The sequence below is a fragment of the Belonocnema kinseyi genome, chromosome 6 (genome assembly GCF_010883055.1).
Source record: "Belonocnema kinseyi isolate 2016_QV_RU_SX_M_011 chromosome 6, B_treatae_v1, whole genome shotgun sequence".
Taxonomy (NCBI): domain Eukaryota; kingdom Metazoa; phylum Arthropoda; class Insecta; order Hymenoptera; family Cynipidae; genus Belonocnema; species Belonocnema kinseyi.
The window spans coordinates 55062452-55081319 of NC_046662.1; the positions used below are offsets into that span (position 1 = coordinate 55062452).

The 18868-nt window shown below is 31.8% G+C and overlaps 1 protein-coding gene across 1 annotated transcript in view; it reads left to right on the plus strand.

Moving 5' to 3' along the window:
- The window catches only part of LOC117175400 (dynein heavy chain 8, axonemal), a 158593-nt gene that overhangs the window by 33161 nt on the left and 106564 nt on the right, over positions 1 to 18868 (plus strand). Inside the window, exons 15-22 of the mRNA XM_033365109.1 lie at positions 1315 to 1490; positions 1611 to 1768; positions 4170 to 4350; positions 10612 to 10949; positions 13208 to 13371; positions 15000 to 15254; positions 18154 to 18394; positions 18508 to 18707. Of these exons, the coding sequence (XP_033221000.1) occupies positions 1315 to 1490; positions 1611 to 1768; positions 4170 to 4350; positions 10612 to 10949; positions 13208 to 13371; positions 15000 to 15254; positions 18154 to 18394; positions 18508 to 18707 (1713 nt within the window). The remainder of the gene's footprint in view (positions 1 to 1314; positions 1491 to 1610; positions 1769 to 4169; positions 4351 to 10611; positions 10950 to 13207; positions 13372 to 14999; positions 15255 to 18153; positions 18395 to 18507; positions 18708 to 18868) is intronic.

Here is an 18868-nt window from a genome sequence, read left to right on the forward strand (position 1 = left end):
TTATTATTATTATCCAAAAAGTAAATTTTGAACAAAAAATGGAAGTATTACTTTCTTAGTAAAAATAATGAATTTTTAGCCATGAATAAGGGAAGTTTCAATTTAAAAAAAAATAGTTTTGTAAAAAAATGGAAAGGCTGTATTTTTCTAAAAAAAATCATTGATTAAAAAAAAAGAATTTTTAGGAAAAAAAAACACATATTTAGCAAAGAAATGAACTTTTAACCAAAATAATGAATCGTCAACAACAACAAAAAATGAATTTTCACCCCACTAGTTGACTTTTCAACACAAAAGATGAGTTTTTGACAAAAAAAAGACAAATTTTCAGCGAAATGTGAAGAAGATACATTTTTAACTAAACATAAAATCATTAAATTTTTAGTAGGAAAATTAATTTTTACAAAAAAATTGAAGTTTTAACGAAATAGTTAGATTTCCAAGCTAGTGCACTAATTTTTAACTAAAATAATGAATCTTCAACCGGAAATTAGTTTTTAGCCCAAAAGATGAATTTTCTAGCAGATAAAGAAAAATTTGCAATAAAATAGATTCAATTTTAACAAAGTTAGTAAATTTTCAACCAAAAAGAGTAAATGTCAATAAAAAATATACATTTCTGACTAAAAATAAAATAATTAAATTTGCAGTTATAAAATTTAATTTCCAATGAAAATGCTATTTTCTAACTAAAGAAATCAATTCTTAACGAAAAATATTAATTTTCTGTCAAAAAACATGAATTTTTAACACGATTTTAATCATATTTCCAATAAATTTTTGTACTTTTGAAGATCATTTTACCCCTATAATTAAATTTGAAATCATAAAGATTAGTTCACTAATAAAATTAATATTCTACAAAACAAGACAAAGTTTTAACGAAATAAAGAAATTTTCAAGTTTTGTATTTTAGGAAGATCAATGTTTAACTAAACATGGAATGTTTAATTTATTAGCTAACGAAATATATTATTTTAGTAAAGATAATACAATTAGAATATAGAAAATTGTTTATTTTTTATTTATTGTAGAAATACCATTTTGACTATGAATAAAGTTGCTTGTTCTTATATCAAATAAATTAAAATAATATTGTATGCTTCTATCTTGATTGAATACAATTTTGTTTAATTTATTGTATACTGTTTATTATTTAAAATTGTTATACCATTAATTTTTTCAACAAACAAAAACTATTTAGACAAATTCTTTTCTATTTAAAAAATGCTGTATTCAAGTATAAAATAACTTATAAATCAATCAATTATGTTTTTGAAAAAAATTGTAGTAATTTAAAAATTAAAATTACAGTATCTCGCTAAGGGAAAATGCAGCCGAAGGAGAAGCACCTTTATTTATAACAAACTTCGTATTTCAAATACCAAATATTGAAATATCACCAAATATTGAAGAAATACAAAATTATTTTGCAAAAGTAGTAACAAATGTCATAGAGACTCACAAAGGTATAACAATGTGGGGTCAGCGTAATTTTTTCAAAGTTGGAAAGACTCCGGAAACTGAAAAAAGTAAATTATTTAAGAACCATTATAATATAGTTTGAATATCACTTTGATTATAAAAAGGAATAGATTTTTTTAAGTAAGAAATATTGAGTTTTACAATTTTTCAATTAGCTGAGTCCAATCCAAATTTGCGAAATTATCATCCAATTATCGCTGATCATAAAGAAATTGTTCGTTGTACACTTGGTTTGCAAGGAGCAATTCATATGCTGAAAGAGGATATAGGATTTTTAGCCAAAGTATGTTTTTTAATTAAAATACTATTAATTGTTAAATATTAAAATAATAAATATTATAATATAATTAATTATAAGGGTAGCTACTGGTCCGGGGAATCGAGAAATGAGCGGTTATTTATTGATAACAGGAAAATCCATATTGAACATAAAGAATCACTTTTGAGACGGCACTACAGTCTCATAAAATACTGATTTCAATAAAAATATCGTACATCACTCGACGGGCTAAATTTGTCCTCACGTGGAGCTCAATGTTCGCAAGAAATACCATTCGAAAGAGATTTCAAATGAACACATTTATAATTGAACAAACTGAAAAATACATTTTTTGAAGTCAAAAATATTTGCACGATTCTATTTTACAAAGAAAGGGGAAAAACTTTCGCATTTATTTTCTTACTGAATCGGAAGGAAAACTGTTGTGTTTAGTAGATTTTTGTTCATGGAATTACAATTTTTCAATTTTTTTTAAATTGGTAGCAGGGCATTTCATAAATTCAGTATTTTCGACTTCAAAGAGGAAATCAGTCGTCCGTCGTACTTTGTTTTAAGAAATCTTTTTTTTTTGTGGATGAGGGTCAAATTTGGTATATTTAACTTTCAGATAAAAAGGGAAACTTGTTTTGTTCTGAATTGGAAAAGGATACCATTTTTGTTCATGAATTAAAACAGGCCATTTTTTATTTTTTAAATTTGTTTTGAGATAGAAATATTTTGTTTGAAATTTTTTCTGCTTAGAGTAGAGAGAATTCTTTAATTTTTTATTTCAATTGTTATAGAGACGGGCGGGACAAAATATTTTTCTGAATTCGAAGTCACCATTTTTTGTTCTTATTTTTATTAAGTTAGAAGCGGAAATTTTGTACTGACTATTTAAATAATTTTAAAGACACTATTTCGTTTGTTTTCGACATTTTTATTGAGTTGTAAGAGTGGAGTTTTTATTTTCAGTTTTTTTCTGATTTTAAAGAAGCCTTTTTGTGTTTGTATTATTTTTCTTAAGCTGGATGGAATCCAATTTTGCTTACTATTTTCTAAGGTGAAAAGGGCCATTTTTTTCTTTTAACATTTTTATTGATTTTAAGCTAAGAATTTTTTTAGGAGGAGTTTCAAACTTAAGAAAGGGATATTTTTATTCTTAACATTTTTATTGAGTTGGAAGAAAGAAAATTTTGTTTCTCAATTTCTTGGTGAATTGGAACAGGGAAATTTTTTAATTTTGAAATTTTCAATGAGATAGAAAATTTTTATTTTGAATTTTTTTCATAGGGGGAGAAATATTTGGCTTTATTTTAAATATTTTCATAGAGATGGAAGTTAACAATTTTTTCTAAATATAAATAGTCCATTTTTTGTCAATATTTAATTACGTTGAAGAGGGGAACTTTTTATATTTAATAGTTTTTCTGAAATAGGAAGTTTTTTTTTTGTTTTTAACGTTTTTTTTGCGTTGGGAAAGAAGAAATTTTGATGTTCAATTGTTTTTGAATTGGAAGAACCCCTTTTTTGCTTTTATAATTAGCCTTGAATTGGGAGGGATGCATTTTTTTCTGAATAGGAAGAATTTATATTTTTCTTTTGAGAATTTTTGTTGAAATAACAAATTTTGGTTTTCAATTTTTTGGTAAATTATGAGAAGGTAATTTTTTATTTTTACAATTTTCATAAAGGTGGAAGGGAAGAAAATTTTGTTTTTGATTTGAAAGAGTTCATGTTTTATTAGAATTTTTATCAAGTTGAAGGGGGGAGCTTTTTATATTCAATATTTTTTCTAAATAAAAGGTAATTTTTTATTTTTTAGAATTTTAGAAATTTTTTAGAATTTTTTCTGAATTGGAAGAACCCTTCTTTGCGGTTTAATCATTTTGAATGAAATTTGAGTTAATTTTTGTGAATGTGCGAGAGGTTAGTTTTTCTTTGAAAAATTTTTGCTGAGTTTAAGGGAACAATTTTTTTACAAGTTTTTTCTGAATTGTAAATTTTTTATTTTTATCATTTTTATTTAGTTACAAGGAGAAAAATGTTTGTCTTTGATTTTTTGGCGAATTAGGAGAGGAACTTTTTTCAGATTTTTATAAATTCAGAAGGAAGAAAGTTTTGGTTATTAATTATTTTTTCTGATTTGAAATACTTTTTTAATTTTTAAGATTTCTATTGAGTATGCTGGGGTTCAGTTTAGTATTTCAAACATTTAGGTGAAAGGGAAAGAGGGGATTTTTTTATTCTTTGCGGAATTGAATAAATAATGCAAAATTAAATTTAATTGGTACATTCTTAAGCATCAATCGTAAAAGTTTGAAAATTCATCCGGAATTTTCATCCTCGATTAAAACGACCACCCTGCCATTGTTTTTATAATTATGATTATTATTACATATTTATAATGTGTTTTCTCATTTAGAAATATTTGTGCTATTCGTATCTTTGGGCAGAAGATAGAGACGCTCAGCTGCAGACTTTCGTAGAATCCAAGCCAATTACTCAAGAAATAAAAGAAAAATTTTCTGAATTTGAAAATTTATTCACGGAAATAGACCAGCTTCCCGAACATCATATTGTGGGTCCTATACAAATTAATATGGGTAACTAAATTTTGCTGCAAAAAATATAATTTAATAAATACAGTGAACTCTTATCTATTTCAAGACACGCCTATTTCAATGCTCACCTATTTCCATTAACCAATGCTCGGATATTCCAAGTGGCACCGTTCCTTTCACCTTCTGCCACGGTCTATGTATGGTCCTGTTCGCGTCAATGGGGGGGGGGGGGGGGGGGGGGGGGGGGGGGGGGGGGGTCGACAAAATTTGCAAAAATTGTCTCCCGAAGATCATCTTAGTCATAAATATTATTATTTGGCGGTTTTCTTAAAAAGAGATCCTTTTTTATTGCAAATTCCACTGTTTCGTAAAAAATGCTTCTTACTGGGTTAAAAATTCAGCTGTTTTCGTAGAACATTAAACTTGAGTTAATTTCATAATTTGCTGCTGATATGTGAACTGAGATTTTTTTTTTAATATTTGTCCTGAAAATTGTCTTTTTTCTTCAAAAGTTTATATTTTATATTAGGAACGTTGCATCTTTCTTGAACGTTGCATCTTTCTCGGACAAAAATGTAAATTTTTAGTTGAAAATTTAACAATCTTGTTAAAAAGTCATGCTTATTCGCTAAAAATTCGAACGTGTACGTCATCTACTGCTACTCCTTCTATCCTAGAAGGTGAGCAAATACGGGAAATTTATGCAAGATAATTTGTAAAATACTATTGCTTAAAGTACGGTCTCTGGCCGCGGATGACCATATGCGGCAGATGGCACAGTTGGAGGTTATTAGAAACACAAGATGGACTTTGTAGTCTTGGTACAGTCTGCTCAGCTCGAAAAGAAGAGCCTGATATTTTGCCTTTTTTCTTCTTCCTTTTCTGTCATATTACTATCGGATGGTGCCGAAAATTCAATCACGTACATTATTTTGGTCTTTAGATCTTGGAGAAAAATATCAGTTATTGTAGCACTGATACGTTAAGCGGTGGAAAACGAGACATTCCAGTAGATCTTACACTGATCATTCTCTACAACGGACTCTAGTTCCCCCTGAGCGTATGACAAGACAGGGATTAGATCAACATGATATTAATGCCGAAATTGGTATTATACAACTTTAAGAGCCACATTGTATCTCTCTATGTATCCGAAGCGTGCCTACTTTGAGCATCCATTAAAAACATGTCCAATTGTTTCTGGCTCTTGCTTGCACGAATATTTAAGACGATGCCTGAAACCTCGTGCGATGATGTTGTAGGTATACAATTAAGAGCGGCCGCGAGCGTTGGAGGTGACAACAGTCACCTCTGGATGCTTTCTAAGAGCTACAATATTACTGAATGAATATTATTATTCTTATTATTATTCTAGGTTGAGACTGCAACAGCCCTAAACGTTTGGGTGATCCCTTTGCGTCCCTTTATAAGCCTTAAGCGTGACCCGACAGCTCTCTGCATAGGGAGAGGACCGCAGTTACGCTGTCACAGTAGGCAGTTCGACCCTGCTCCATCAGAACACTGCTGCATAGGTTAGCCTGGGTCTCAGGGTTGCTGTGTAGATCCACATAAGTGTCTCTGGTTTTAAGCCCCAGCTTTTCCCTATGGCTCTCTTACAGAGCTGAATAGTCGCTACTAGCTTCTTGCTGCATTACTCTAAATAGCACATCCAGATGCTGACTGCGCACGATAATCAGTATATCGTCCGCATAGCCTGTAACGTGGTGGCCCTGACTCGAGAGCGGATAAAGCAGTTCTTCCACTACCAAGCACAACGGCAATGGTGATAATACACCTTCATGTGGACATCCCAAGTCAATGGTCCGACATAAAGTGGTATCACCCTTAGTCGTAGTTAGGTTCCTGTTGAGCAATATGTGGCAGGTTCATTCCGCGACTGCTATAGGCACATCGTGTGCGATCGTAACCGCCCTGATCACCTCTCCAGAGGTTTAGTTGAAGGTTCCTTCAATGTCCATAAAGGTTCCAATCGCAAGGCCTTTCTGTTTCAGTTAACCTTCGATTAGGTTAACTTCTGTGCTTAGGGTCGTCTTAGTCGAGTGACATGCCCAAAAAGCGTGTTGTTGCTTGTGAAGTGGCCTATTCGACAAGACCTTGTCGCGGGTATATTTATCCACAAGTCTTTCCACTGTTTTTAGTAGGAAAGATGTAAGGCTAATGGGACTAAAATCCTTGGGTGAAGTTCATCCGATTCTGCCTGTTTTCGGAATGAAAACTACTCTCGCAACCCTCCACGCCATCGGAACATAACTCAACGTCAGACTGGCCCTAGTAAGTCTCATAATCGGCCCTATGATGATCTCACAAGTGCCTTCGTTTTGCCAGTACTGGCACGTCTGAATCTATCTTTGGTATTTCTGCGAAGCTCTTCGAGTTTTTTTTTCCACCAGTGTGTCTGCATAGTCTTCGGCACACTTGAAGGTCGTCAATTACTTTAATAAGTAGATTTGGCGGCTTCCGTGAAAATCTCGACCGCCATCTGCAGGATATTCACGTATTTAATTGCCCTGGGCAGCTCTGAGAGTGCACTTCTTAGTTCCGTCGAAAACTGAGCCGAGACCGTTCTAAGAGAGTGTGTTCATCTAAGATTCTCCACTTCTTGAGGTTGTCTCTAAAACTGCTGGTACAGATAGTGATGCCAATGACTTCCTCCTTGATTGAGTTATGAATCGTCGGGGTATTCTCCATATTAAGAATATCTAAATCATTAGTTATAAGGTGTTTCACTAGATCATTATCTCATGAGTTGATATACGTGCTGCCTTACAAAGTATGGTAGGAGTTAGCATTGCACCCCAGAAAAATAGGAAGACCCCTTACCTTGCAGTAATCCACCAGTGTGCGTACCTCCAATAGTGGGTTGGTATCGCTGTTACATGAAAAGTAAGCCGACCCCATGACTAGCCTTCCTAGCCCTTTAAGATCCATGGCTATCACTATTAAATCTGTAGAACATAGTTCGAGCAGTGGGGCGACGTTAACGCCCTTTGATAGTATGCAAGCCCTTGTATTGGCTACCTTGGCCTGTCTAAAGTGGTAGAATAGCCTGTTGTGGAGGACCGCAAGAGCCCTCGTCTAAGACTCAAAAATTTGCACAACTAGGAGATGTTTGATTCCTGCTCCCGTCGTGTCCTTTTCCTGAGGCCTATCGTGCCTGACCATTCGCTAGGACGCAGTCTTCAGTGAGGGGTTGAATCGCTCCAACCGCCGGAGGACCACAGACGGGTCTTCCAGTTCAACCGGGAACCACGCCGTAGTCCTCACCATCTTCTGGAGCAACTTAACTCGACCCACCTTAAGAAATGCACCTTTTCAGGGCCTTGTCTTAACTACAGCCTTGTGTAGCCAAGTTTTAACGCTGGGTCGGCTGCCACAAGTGGAGAGACCCCACCCCTACAGAAGGAGGTACTGAATTTTGGCGGTTTATCTAGGGACACTTTTTCTAACACCTTCCAGGTTGTCTTCCTAAAAAGCTCAAACTGCTCTGTAGTGAGCATCGAGTCTGGGTAACTCGTATCCGCCACCACCATCGCTAGGCGGTCAGCCCTCTGAACGACTGTTAATCCAGCCACCGAAGACTCCCTGTTCGTCGACTGCTGGGCTGCCTTGTGCCTCTTTACGGGCTTAGCCCCCCCCCCCCCTCCTTATGTTAGGGTATTCTCTGAACCCCTTCCTCGCTTCTGAGCGTCTGTGCTGGTTATCAGCGTTGTGGTCGCCGTTGTTCCACGTACCGCAGCTTCTACACTAGCAAGCTGCTCTTGCCTCTTTAGTCTTTTTTTAGGGAACCGTTGATGCGTGTATTCTTATTGGGGGACTGATTGGCCGCTCCCGTTTCCATATTCTCATTCAGTGGTACAGACAATCTTTCAGCTCCTGGAAGAGCTTTTTGAAAGAGACTTTAGCTTGCCGAAGAGACAGATTGGAAGGAAAGGTTTATGTTAGACCCGTTAGGACCCAAACTTCCCCTTCCTCCTCCACCTCCCTTTCTCTTTCTTCTTTTGAGTTTAATTTTTCGTGATCCATTTTGGTTCCCGCAAGTTCCCCAGGGGCCGTTAGGACAACTTCGTAACCCACTGGTGCCAAAGTGCCAGGGTCACAATGACTCAACCCGTTCTCAGGCCACCATACCAACGGCTGCAGATCATTACTGTGCCCATTCCAAAAACTGGAGATCGGTCCGGGAAGGACTCCGACCCAGGAATCCAAAGGGCCCGCATTAGCTAGGCTAACGCATGCAGGCCGAGTCATACTTTTTGGTTGAAAATTCTGCTTTTTTTAACATTTAAATATTTTGTAGAAAATTTACTTATTGTTTTAATTTATTATTTTCGTGTTAAAAAAAACTGAAACCTTTTATAGATGAAAATTCGACAACAAAAAAATGATTTCAATTAAAAACTCATCTACCTTAAGAGAAATGTCATCTTCCTGACATAAAAATCTAACTTTTTGGTTGAAAATTAATCTATTTTGTTAAAAATTCATACTTTTTGGCTAAAATTTCTACTGGTTTGTTAAAAAATTTACTATTTAATAGAAAATATATTCTTCGTTTAAAATGTAAATTTTGATGTTAAAAAATGAACTGAAATCTTTTCCGGATAAAAGTTTAACTTTTTAGAGCAAAGGTTGTCGTTTTTTAATTAAAAGTTGATCTGTTTTAGTACAAATTACGACACTCTTGAACAAAAATGCAAGTATTGGTCAGAAAATTCATCTATTTTGTTAAAATTTCATCTTTTTTTTTGGTTGAGAAAATTCGTCTTTTTGGATTAGAAGTTCAATTTTTTTCATAGATACTGATTTTTTGTACGAAATCCTTATTTTGATCTTAAAAAGTCAACTGAAATCTGTTTTGGATAAAAAAATCAATTGTTTTTAAAATTTTTTTTCAATACGTCTGTTTTTTCTTAGAAACTTATTTTTATTGCAAAAACCATATTTTTATCTTAAAATGTCAACTGGAACCTTTTTTGGGTGAGAAATCAACTATATTTTAAATATATTTTTTTTTTAATAAAAATTCTTCTGTTTTAAGAGAAATTTCATATTTTTTGGAAAAAAATAACATTAAGAAATCTTATTTTCAAGATTTATATATTTTTTTAGTGGAAAGTTCAACTCATTAGTCGAAAGGGTAACTATTTTGTTGAAAATTAATATATTTAATTGCAAATTCAACTAACTGGATAGAAGTTAAATTTCATTGTTTAAAATTAATTTTTTTTATTGAAGGCTAATGTCTGTGGTTGAAAATTTAATTGTTTAGAGGCGAAACCTCTATTTTTAGTTAGAAATTCTTCTTTTTTGACAAGAAATAATTCTCTCGGACTGAAATTTCATTATTGTTGGTTAAGAATGCTTAATATTCGTGGATAATTAATTGTTTGTAAAAAGTCATATTTTCTGTTTGAAAATTAAATTTCCTTAGAGAAAATTAACTTTTGGCTTGAAGATTCAACAATTTAGAAAGATCTTTAATTCTTTCTTGAGTTAAAAATCAATATTTTTATTATTGTAAAAATTGAACTATTTTGTTAAAATTTCAAGTATTTTATTAAAAAGCCACCTTTTATAGTAAAAAATAAATTTTTGTTTAAAATAAATAAAAAAATCTACCAAATTCGAATTTATTTTTGAAATACTGTTTTATTTCGATAATAAAAAGTAATAGGTAAGAATTATTACAAAATTAAAATGCTAATATTTAAATATTAATCTTCAAGGATTTTGAAAATGTTCTAAGACACCCTGACTAATTCTATTAGCAATTACTAGCAAAACATTTCTGGAAACTAAAAATTACGTAGGCATAAATTGCAATTAAGGAGCTTTTGGTTTCATGAAATAAAATTAAATATCCAAAATTTGAGGTCAGTGCATCACTTATCCTGGCATGGCCGTAACGTTATGCTACAAAAATCAATATTCCGGGAAATATTTGTTTCGCCTCTTGAAAATATTTTATTAATATTTATTTGGCAAATTTCAATATTTGTAAGAAATTTTATATTTGTCACGTAGTATGTAAAAAAATACTAAAAAATAATTGAAAACACTGAAATTCATGCTGCGCAAATGCATACACATACATACAGCGTGCGCATGGATACAAGGCCAGAACAGCCAATGAATGTCGCTTGGAAAAAGTAACATGACGACTCGCGGTAGAGGTGTGGGCCTCTTCAGACTTGAAATACACAAATATTTACGTTTTGCGGTCCTTCAAATAGGTAAAAGTTAACTATATTTCGAAGTATCAAATGCATCTTCTTTTTCTAGAAAAATTGAAATTCGCTCTCATGGTGGAGGCTCGTGCTTGGAAAAAGTCCTTGGGTGTGATTCTTTCGAAAACTTTCAAGCAAAAGTTAAAAAAAATTACTGATTATATCAGAGATAAAAATAAAATTCTAGCTAGAAATATTAAGGATTTAGAGGATGTGAGAGTTGCAATGAAATGTCTGGGACAAATTCGTGATGATTTTATAGATTTGGATATGGAATTAATTTTAGTAGAGGAAACTTATGCTTTAATGGGAAAATTCCGCATCGAATTTTCAAAAGAAGAACAAGGAACATTGGACAGGCTTCGTTATAATTTTTCAAATATGATACAGAAAGTGAGCCAAACATATATTTATTATTTAATTTTAATTTCTTACTCACATGATTCTCGATTATTTTCTCGATGAAGATATAATAGAAATATAATAGGGTTGCTGCAAAATCCCAATTTCAAAATTCCCTGACTTTTCCCTGAGCAATTTTTCTTTTGTATTGACTGTTATACTTTTTTCTTTCAGTTATAAAAACAACTTTATTTCTAGACTATTATTAATGTTATTTCAAAAAAAATATTGTAAATTTATTTTAAAGACTTTTAGTGCAAAGAGTGATACATAATTTTGCAAGGGTTAATTAAAAAATTATCTATGACTGTTGAATAGGATTGGGGGGGGGGGGTGACTTACACAAAAATTTTCAATAAAAAGTAGTGAATTCACACATATTAAAAATAAGATATATTGCATATTTAACAAAAGAGATGAATTTTCAACCAAAAAGAATAATTTTCTATAAAAAAATATGAATTTTAAACAAAATACATGCATTTTCAATTGTAAAAAAAAAACATTTTCAGTTACTAAATTATTTTGAACGAAATAAAGAAGAACTGTTGAAAAACTATTTAAATTCAACGCAAAGGCGTCGAATTTTCAAGCAAGATTAGTTTTCTAAACAAAAGACGAATTTTTAACTTTAAGATTTCAACTCTAAAAGATCAATTTTAAACAAATAAAAATAAATAACTTTGGAATGTGAATTATTTTTTAAGAAAGAAGAACGAACCTTAAACACAATATTTGAATTTACAACTAAATAAATGATTTTAAAATCAAAACGTTCAATTTTTAATAAAATGATTAATTTTATACGAAAAATTACAAAATGGAACAAAATACATAAATTTGGAGCGAAAAGTACAAATTCATCTGTAATAAAATAGATGAATTTTTAAACTAAAGAAATAAATTTTCACCCAAAATATAAAGTTTTAGATTTTGAGATTGCTTCTCTACCATAAAAGACTCATCTTCAACTAAATAGTCGCATTTTAAACTAAAACATATAATTTCTACAAAAAATAGGATAGTTAAATTTTATATAAAAAACTTAATTTGTATTATATTAAAAGAATTTTTAACAAAATAATTCACTTTTGAACCCAGAAGATTCAATCTGTACCAAAAAGACGGGATGTTCACTAAGTACATTAATTTTCAACCAAATAGTTGAATTTGCAATGCAAAAAAATATATATTCAACCAGAAATAAAATAATTAAATTTTCTACAAAAAAGATGAATTTTTAACCAATCGGAAAAAATTCTACTTTAAAAGATGAATTTTCAATCAAATAGTGGAATTTTCACTAGAAAAGATACATTTTTAACCAAAATGAAATTGGTATATTTTCATTTAACAAAGTACATGACCATGAAAACTTTCTTAACATCAAACAGTAAAAATTTTAACAAAATAAACAATTTGCCACTAAGAAGAATAATATTCGACCATAAAAGACTAATTTTCAACCTAATAGTTGAATTTTTAACCAAATAGTTGATCTTTCAACTCACAAAAATAAATTTTCCACTTAAAATGTAATAGTTAAATTTCCATTAAAAAAATGAATTCTCAACCAAATAAAATTAATTTTTAACAAAGAATTTTACTATTGAACCAGAGGGATAATTTTTTAACCAAGTCGATTGAATTTCTATTTAAAAGAATGAATTTCTTTTCAAGTAGTGGAATTTTTTACTGGAAATATAAATTTTCCACCAGATATGAAATAGTCATATTTTCAGTTAAATAAATTTATTTTTAACCATAAAAGACGAACTTTCAACAAAATGGTCAAATTTTCAACAAAACTAATGAATCTTTAATTTACAGAATAAATGTGTCAACTAGAAGAATTATATTCTATCGCAAAAGACAAATTTTGTAGAAAAGAGTTGAATTTTTAACAAAATGTTTATGAAAAGTTTATATTATTTATATAATTAAAATAATTTGAATATATATTGAATATAATAAAAAATAATAAGGAAAAAAATACAAATAAAATAAATAATTTACACTTTGTAAAATCTTAGTTTACATGGGGGGAGAGCATTTTAGTAAAATGCTTTAGACAATTTGTGGACGACCCCTAAAATTGAACTTGATTTTATCCAAAATTTCTTTACTTTTTTACTTTTCCATATCAATCGCAGACTTTCTCTGACTTTCCAGAATTCCCTGATCTGTAGATACTCAGTATAATTTTAATAATAATACTTTAGATAAATAAAATAATTTTTTTAAATTAGGCTAAACAAGTTCAAGAGACCATATGTGATATGCAAGAGCCATTAAAAACAGAATTAATCAATGGCGTAGATATTTTCAAAAAAGACGTGACAGAGTTCGACATGGATTTTGAGCAAAATGGGCCAATGGTTGAAGGATTACCAGCAAAAGAAGCCAGTGATAGGTATATTATTTTGTTTTCAAACGGTATACAATATTTTTGGCATTTCATCCGAACATGCAAATTTTTACGACCAAAATTTGAAATTCAATCGTTAACATTCGAAAGAGAATCAATTAAATCTTTTAAGAGTAGTTCGCAAAAATCATTAATAGGGCTGCTAGAAACTCTCAATTTCAAAAATCGTCGACTTTCTCTCACTTTTCTTTGATCAATTTTTTATTTTCCGCTAATGATATGAATTCTTCTTTCAAGCAAAAAAATACAGCCTTCCACCTAGGAGATGAATGTTGTTTTTGGAAAAAATATTTTGTTTCTAAATTCACAAATTACGTGCGACGATTTAGTAGAAGGAGGGACTTGGTTGATCAAAACCTACTGTTTCTCATTAAAAATTAAAAATTTACAAATTTAACTGTTGAATATAATAATCAGTTTATTCTACAAAATAATTTCATTTTAAATCAGAGGCAAATTTTTAATCTAGAAGATTAATTTTCTACGAAAAATGACATGTTGTAATTTCAGAAACAAAGTTTCAACAAAAGACTAATGTACTTTCACAAAAGACGAATTATGAATATAATATTTTTGATTTCAAACATTTTAAAATTAATTGTATATAAAGTAGTTCAACAATTTACTTAAGAATTGAATTTTCAAACAAATGATTGCGTTTTTTCACCAAATAACTTTAATTTGAAACCCAAGAAAAAGAATTTTTTAAATTTTTATTGGCAAAAAAGTTTCTTCATTAAAAATGGTAAATCATCAACGAAAAAATTAATTTCTGATGCATTAGTTAAACTTGTAACTGAGTAGTGAAATTTGCAACCAGAAAAGATGAATTCGCCCTGAAAAATGCAATAATATATATTGCAACTACGAAATATTGTAATTTTGAACCAAAAACCAATCAATTGGATAAAAATGAGACGAATTTTTAACAAATTGATATTTCGAAAATAAGAGATGAATTCTTAAAGCAAAAGGTAAGTATTTTCAAAAAAATGGTCGAATTTTCCAATCATTCCTCTTTTGGATTTGAGAATCCATATTTTAGCATAGAATTTTCATCTTTTCCGAGAAGAACATCTTCATTATACAATTATTAAATATCTAACAAAGTAATAAAAATGGTAATATAATTATACGTTTGTAATAATTGCTTGTCTTAACAAATTTTCTTTATCAAATGTAATTTAAATCAATTTTTCAGTGAGTTTAATCAAGAGGATTGATTAAAACATAATTTTTGGATGACCGATAATCTTTCATTTGAGTTTACCGAAAATTCATCGATGCTTTTAAAACTTTATGATGATTCTGAGTATCCGAACATTTTTCGAATTTTTTCATAATTCATGGTTACTTATTGTTTTAAATTTCTCTAATCGAAAATCTGTCAACTCGATAAACTGATCACTTGATAATTTTCATAATTCACCTCAGATGTCAATTTCTTCACAAGGGAGTGAAAACAACTTTTCACTCCCTAGGGAGCGAAAAGTACTTTTTACTCCCTCGGGACTGAAAAGGGTTAAAACTGTGCATGCAGTAAGAAAAGTTCTTAAAAATAAAGAATTTAAGTTTACAAATTAGGTTCAAAATTTTATTTTTAAATGTTTCAGAATGTTATTGTTTCAAGTTCGATTTGATGACTTATGGATAAGGTATCAGACCTTAAGCAGTGGCGAAATCTTATTTGGTATCATACAGACTGAATATCCAATCCTGGAACAACGAAAAAGAGAATTAAATCTTTTGCAAAAATTGTACAATTTATATTTGCAAGTGAATCAGGCAATAGATGGTTACTTTGTCTTGCCCTGGTCCGAAGTTGACACTGACGTTATCATTTCTGAACTCGCTGATTTCCAGAATAGGTTTAAACAACTTTCATTTATTTATTCATGTATTTGTTTATGTCATGCAAATTATTACTATAAGGGTTTAAAAAAATAAAAAATATCATAGGGAAATTAGGGAGGGAAAGTAGGGAGAATTAGGGAAGAGAAACTGGGGGAAGTTAGGGGAGGAGAAGTAGAAGAGATGACGAGAGGGAAAAAGTGTAAGTAAGGGAAATAAAGAGAGGAAGAGTAGAAGAAGTAAGGGCAGAACAAATATAGAAAATCTGAAGGTGGAGAAAATGAAGAGTTATAGGGAGTGAGGGGGTAGGATAATGAGGGGAAAAGGAAGTAATGGGTCAGGACGATTAAGGGGATAGGGAAGTAAGAAGAAGTTATTGATAGGAAAGTAGTGGAAGTAAGGAGAAATTAGAGGAGGGAAAGAATAGAATGTAACAGATGAGGGGGCTTAATAGGAAGAGAGGAGGTAGAATATGAAAGTGGTAGAGGAAGTTATGGAAATAAGAGTGTAAAGCAAATGCGAAAAAATAAGGGTTGGAAAAGTTGAGGACACGAGTAGTAATTAGAAATAGTGGAGCAGGAGAAGTAGGGAAATAAAGGTGGTAGGAGTAGGTGAAGTGAGGAAAGGGTAAGTTGGGAAGTGGCAGTTTAGTGAAAAAAATAATTTTCAACCGAGCAGTCAAATTTTGAAATTAACAAATGATTTTTCACCAACAAAATCAATTTTTTCCCCGAAAAATAATTTTCTACCAAAAAAGACGAATTTTCAACAAAAGAGTTGAACTTTTAACCAAAAGTATACATGGGCGGAAATAAGGAATGGAGTGATGATAGAAAGAGAATTAGGGAACATACGGGCAGTCAAAGTAGGGAAGTTACATTAAGGGGAAATAAGGAAAATGAGGAAAGATAAAGTTAAAGTGAGGGGAGAGGATGTATCAGACTTTACGCTAAATGAGGGGAGAATTGAGTAAGGTAGGATAAGTAGGGGGAATAAGGAGGGAAAAGTAAGTGGAGTAAGGAGGAAGGCGTAAGGAAAAAGAGAAAAGTAAGGAGGAATGATGGGATGGATAGTAGAGGAATTGACAGGAAATAAGGGAATAGGTAGTATAGGAAGAGATGGAAAATAAGGTATGGGGAACTAGAGAAAATGACGGGGAATCTAGTCAAGTTATGGGGAGTGAGAATGTAGAGGAAGTGAGGGAAAGTGAGGGGAGCGGAAGAAGTGTAAGAAGTAATGAGGGTAGTTGATAGGAAGTTAATGGGTTAAATAACTGTGGCGTAGAGAAAGTAAGAAAGAATTAGGGTTAAAGGTAAACAAGGGAAAATAACGTGAGGGGAAGAGTGAGACCTGAGTAGTATTTAGGGTTAGGGTACTATGAGAAGTGAATGAATAAAGTTAGTAGGAGTGAGCGGAGTAAGGACAGGGGAAGTTGTAAAGGAGCAGTGAAGTTAAAGGAGAAGAGAGGAAGTAGGAGAATTGCGGAAAATGAAGGCAGTATAATTGAATGAACTTAGGGAAAATTAGGATTGGAATAATGATTGGATGGGAAGGCATGCACAAGAGGATAGGCATGTTGAGGGGAAATCAGAGAAAATGAGAAAAGAGAAAGTTAGGAAAGTAGATATATGGAATATAAAGCAAAATAACGGAGGATTCAATAGTTAAGGGCAAGTAGGAGAATGAGGAGGGAGAAGTAAGGGTAGTGAGCACGAAGGTGTAAGTGAAAATAAGAAAAGTAAGGGGTAATTGTGTGATGCAAAGTAGGGGAAGTAACAAGAAATAAGGGAGCAGGGAGTATAAGAAGATAGGGCAAATGAGGGACGGGGAAGTAGGGAAAACGACAGAAAATTAAAGCAAGATATGGGCAGTGAGGGCGTAGAGGAAGATTGGGGAAGAGATGGCAGAAAAAGAAGAGTAAAAAGTGATGAGGGGATTTGATAGAAAGTTAATGGGTAGAATAAGTGAGGTGTAAAGAAAGTGAGAAAAAATTATGGTTCAAGGTAAATGAAGCAAAATAAGGTAAGGGTAGGTAAGAAACGTATAGAGAAATTAGGTATAGTGATGTGAGAAAAGTGGGGAAATAAAAATATTGTAGAGGTAGGTGGGGTGAGAGCAGAGGAAGTTGTTGAGGAGTAGCGAAGTGAAATATGAAGAAAAGAAGTAGAAAAATTTCGAAAAAATGAAGGCAGTATCAGTAAATAAAGCGAGGAAAAATAAGGAGAGAATTGAAGATCGGAGGGGAAGTAGTAAAAAAGAGTGAAGGCAGGAAAAGGAAGTTAATGGAAAGTAAAGGAAAATGTGAAAAGGAAAAGTGAGGGAAAGATATGTATGGTATGTTATGCACATATAGGGGAGAGTTAAATAGGTCAGTGTAAGTAGGAGAATTAGAAGGTAGAAGTAAGGGGAATGAGGAGGCTCAAATAAGGGAAATAAGGAAAGTGAAGGGGACTTGTGGGATGGGAAGTAGGGAACTAGGGAAATTGACCAAGAATTAAGTCAAGTTCCAGGAAGTGAGGACGTAGAGGGATTCAGGGGAAGTAAAGGATGAAGGATAAAGAAATCATAAAGAATAAGGATAGGAAAAGTGAGAACAGGGTAGTGTAGGATGTGAGACAAAATGAGGAAATGGTTAGATAGGGTAGAGGAATTAGGGTAAACGAGGAGGAATTAGGGAGGGGGAATGAGTAAAGGGGAAGTATGATATGTGCAGGAAAATTGTAATATGCAATGGAGGGGAAGTGATAGGAAAGGAGAGAAAGGGAAGTATGGTAAATTAGGAGAAATGAGAGGTAGGGAACTAGGGGGATAGAAGATAGTAAAGAGTAGTTGAGGAAAAAATTGAGGAAGAAAAGCGAAGGTGGAAGTTGTGAGAGGAGAAAATCATTTTTCTTAAAAATATATTTCAATATTCAGGTGTCGAAAAATGCCAAAAGGAATGAGGGAGTGGCCAGCCTACATAGATTTAAAAAAGAAAATTGACGATTTCAACGAAACTTGTCCATTATTGGAAATGATGGCAAATAAAGCAATGAAGGATCGACACTGGGAAAGAATGTCAAAACTTTGTAACTACTTTTTTGACATAGAATCTGAGAGATTTACTTTGGCCGATGTGATGAATGCTCCTTTGTTAAAATACAAGGACGACGTGGAAGTAATTAATTTTTTTTCAAAAATCTAGTTAAAGATTTCATAAAAAGATTTCATAAAGAATTTCATAGAGTTTTATATTGAATTATTACACCATTAAAATTTTTATCATCGCAGGACATATGCATAAGTGCAGTAAAAGAAAGAGAAATAGAAAGCAAATTGAGGCAGGTGATAGCTGATTGGGCTATTGTTGATTTGCAATTTTCACAATTTAAACAAAGGGGAGAATTATTGCTAAAAGGTACAGAAACTGGTGAAATAATTGCTTTACTCGAAGACAGTTTGATGATTATGAGTTCACTCATAGCTAACCGGTAAATTTAAAGTTTAATATATTAGTAAAAATGTAATATATATTTTTAACTTCTTTTAAAAGATTGAAGCAATCCACTTTAACAGACTTCACGATATTTCCCTATTTCTCCTTTCTTGAAAATTCAATTTATCCTCAGTTTTTAAGAAAAGTTTTCTTTTT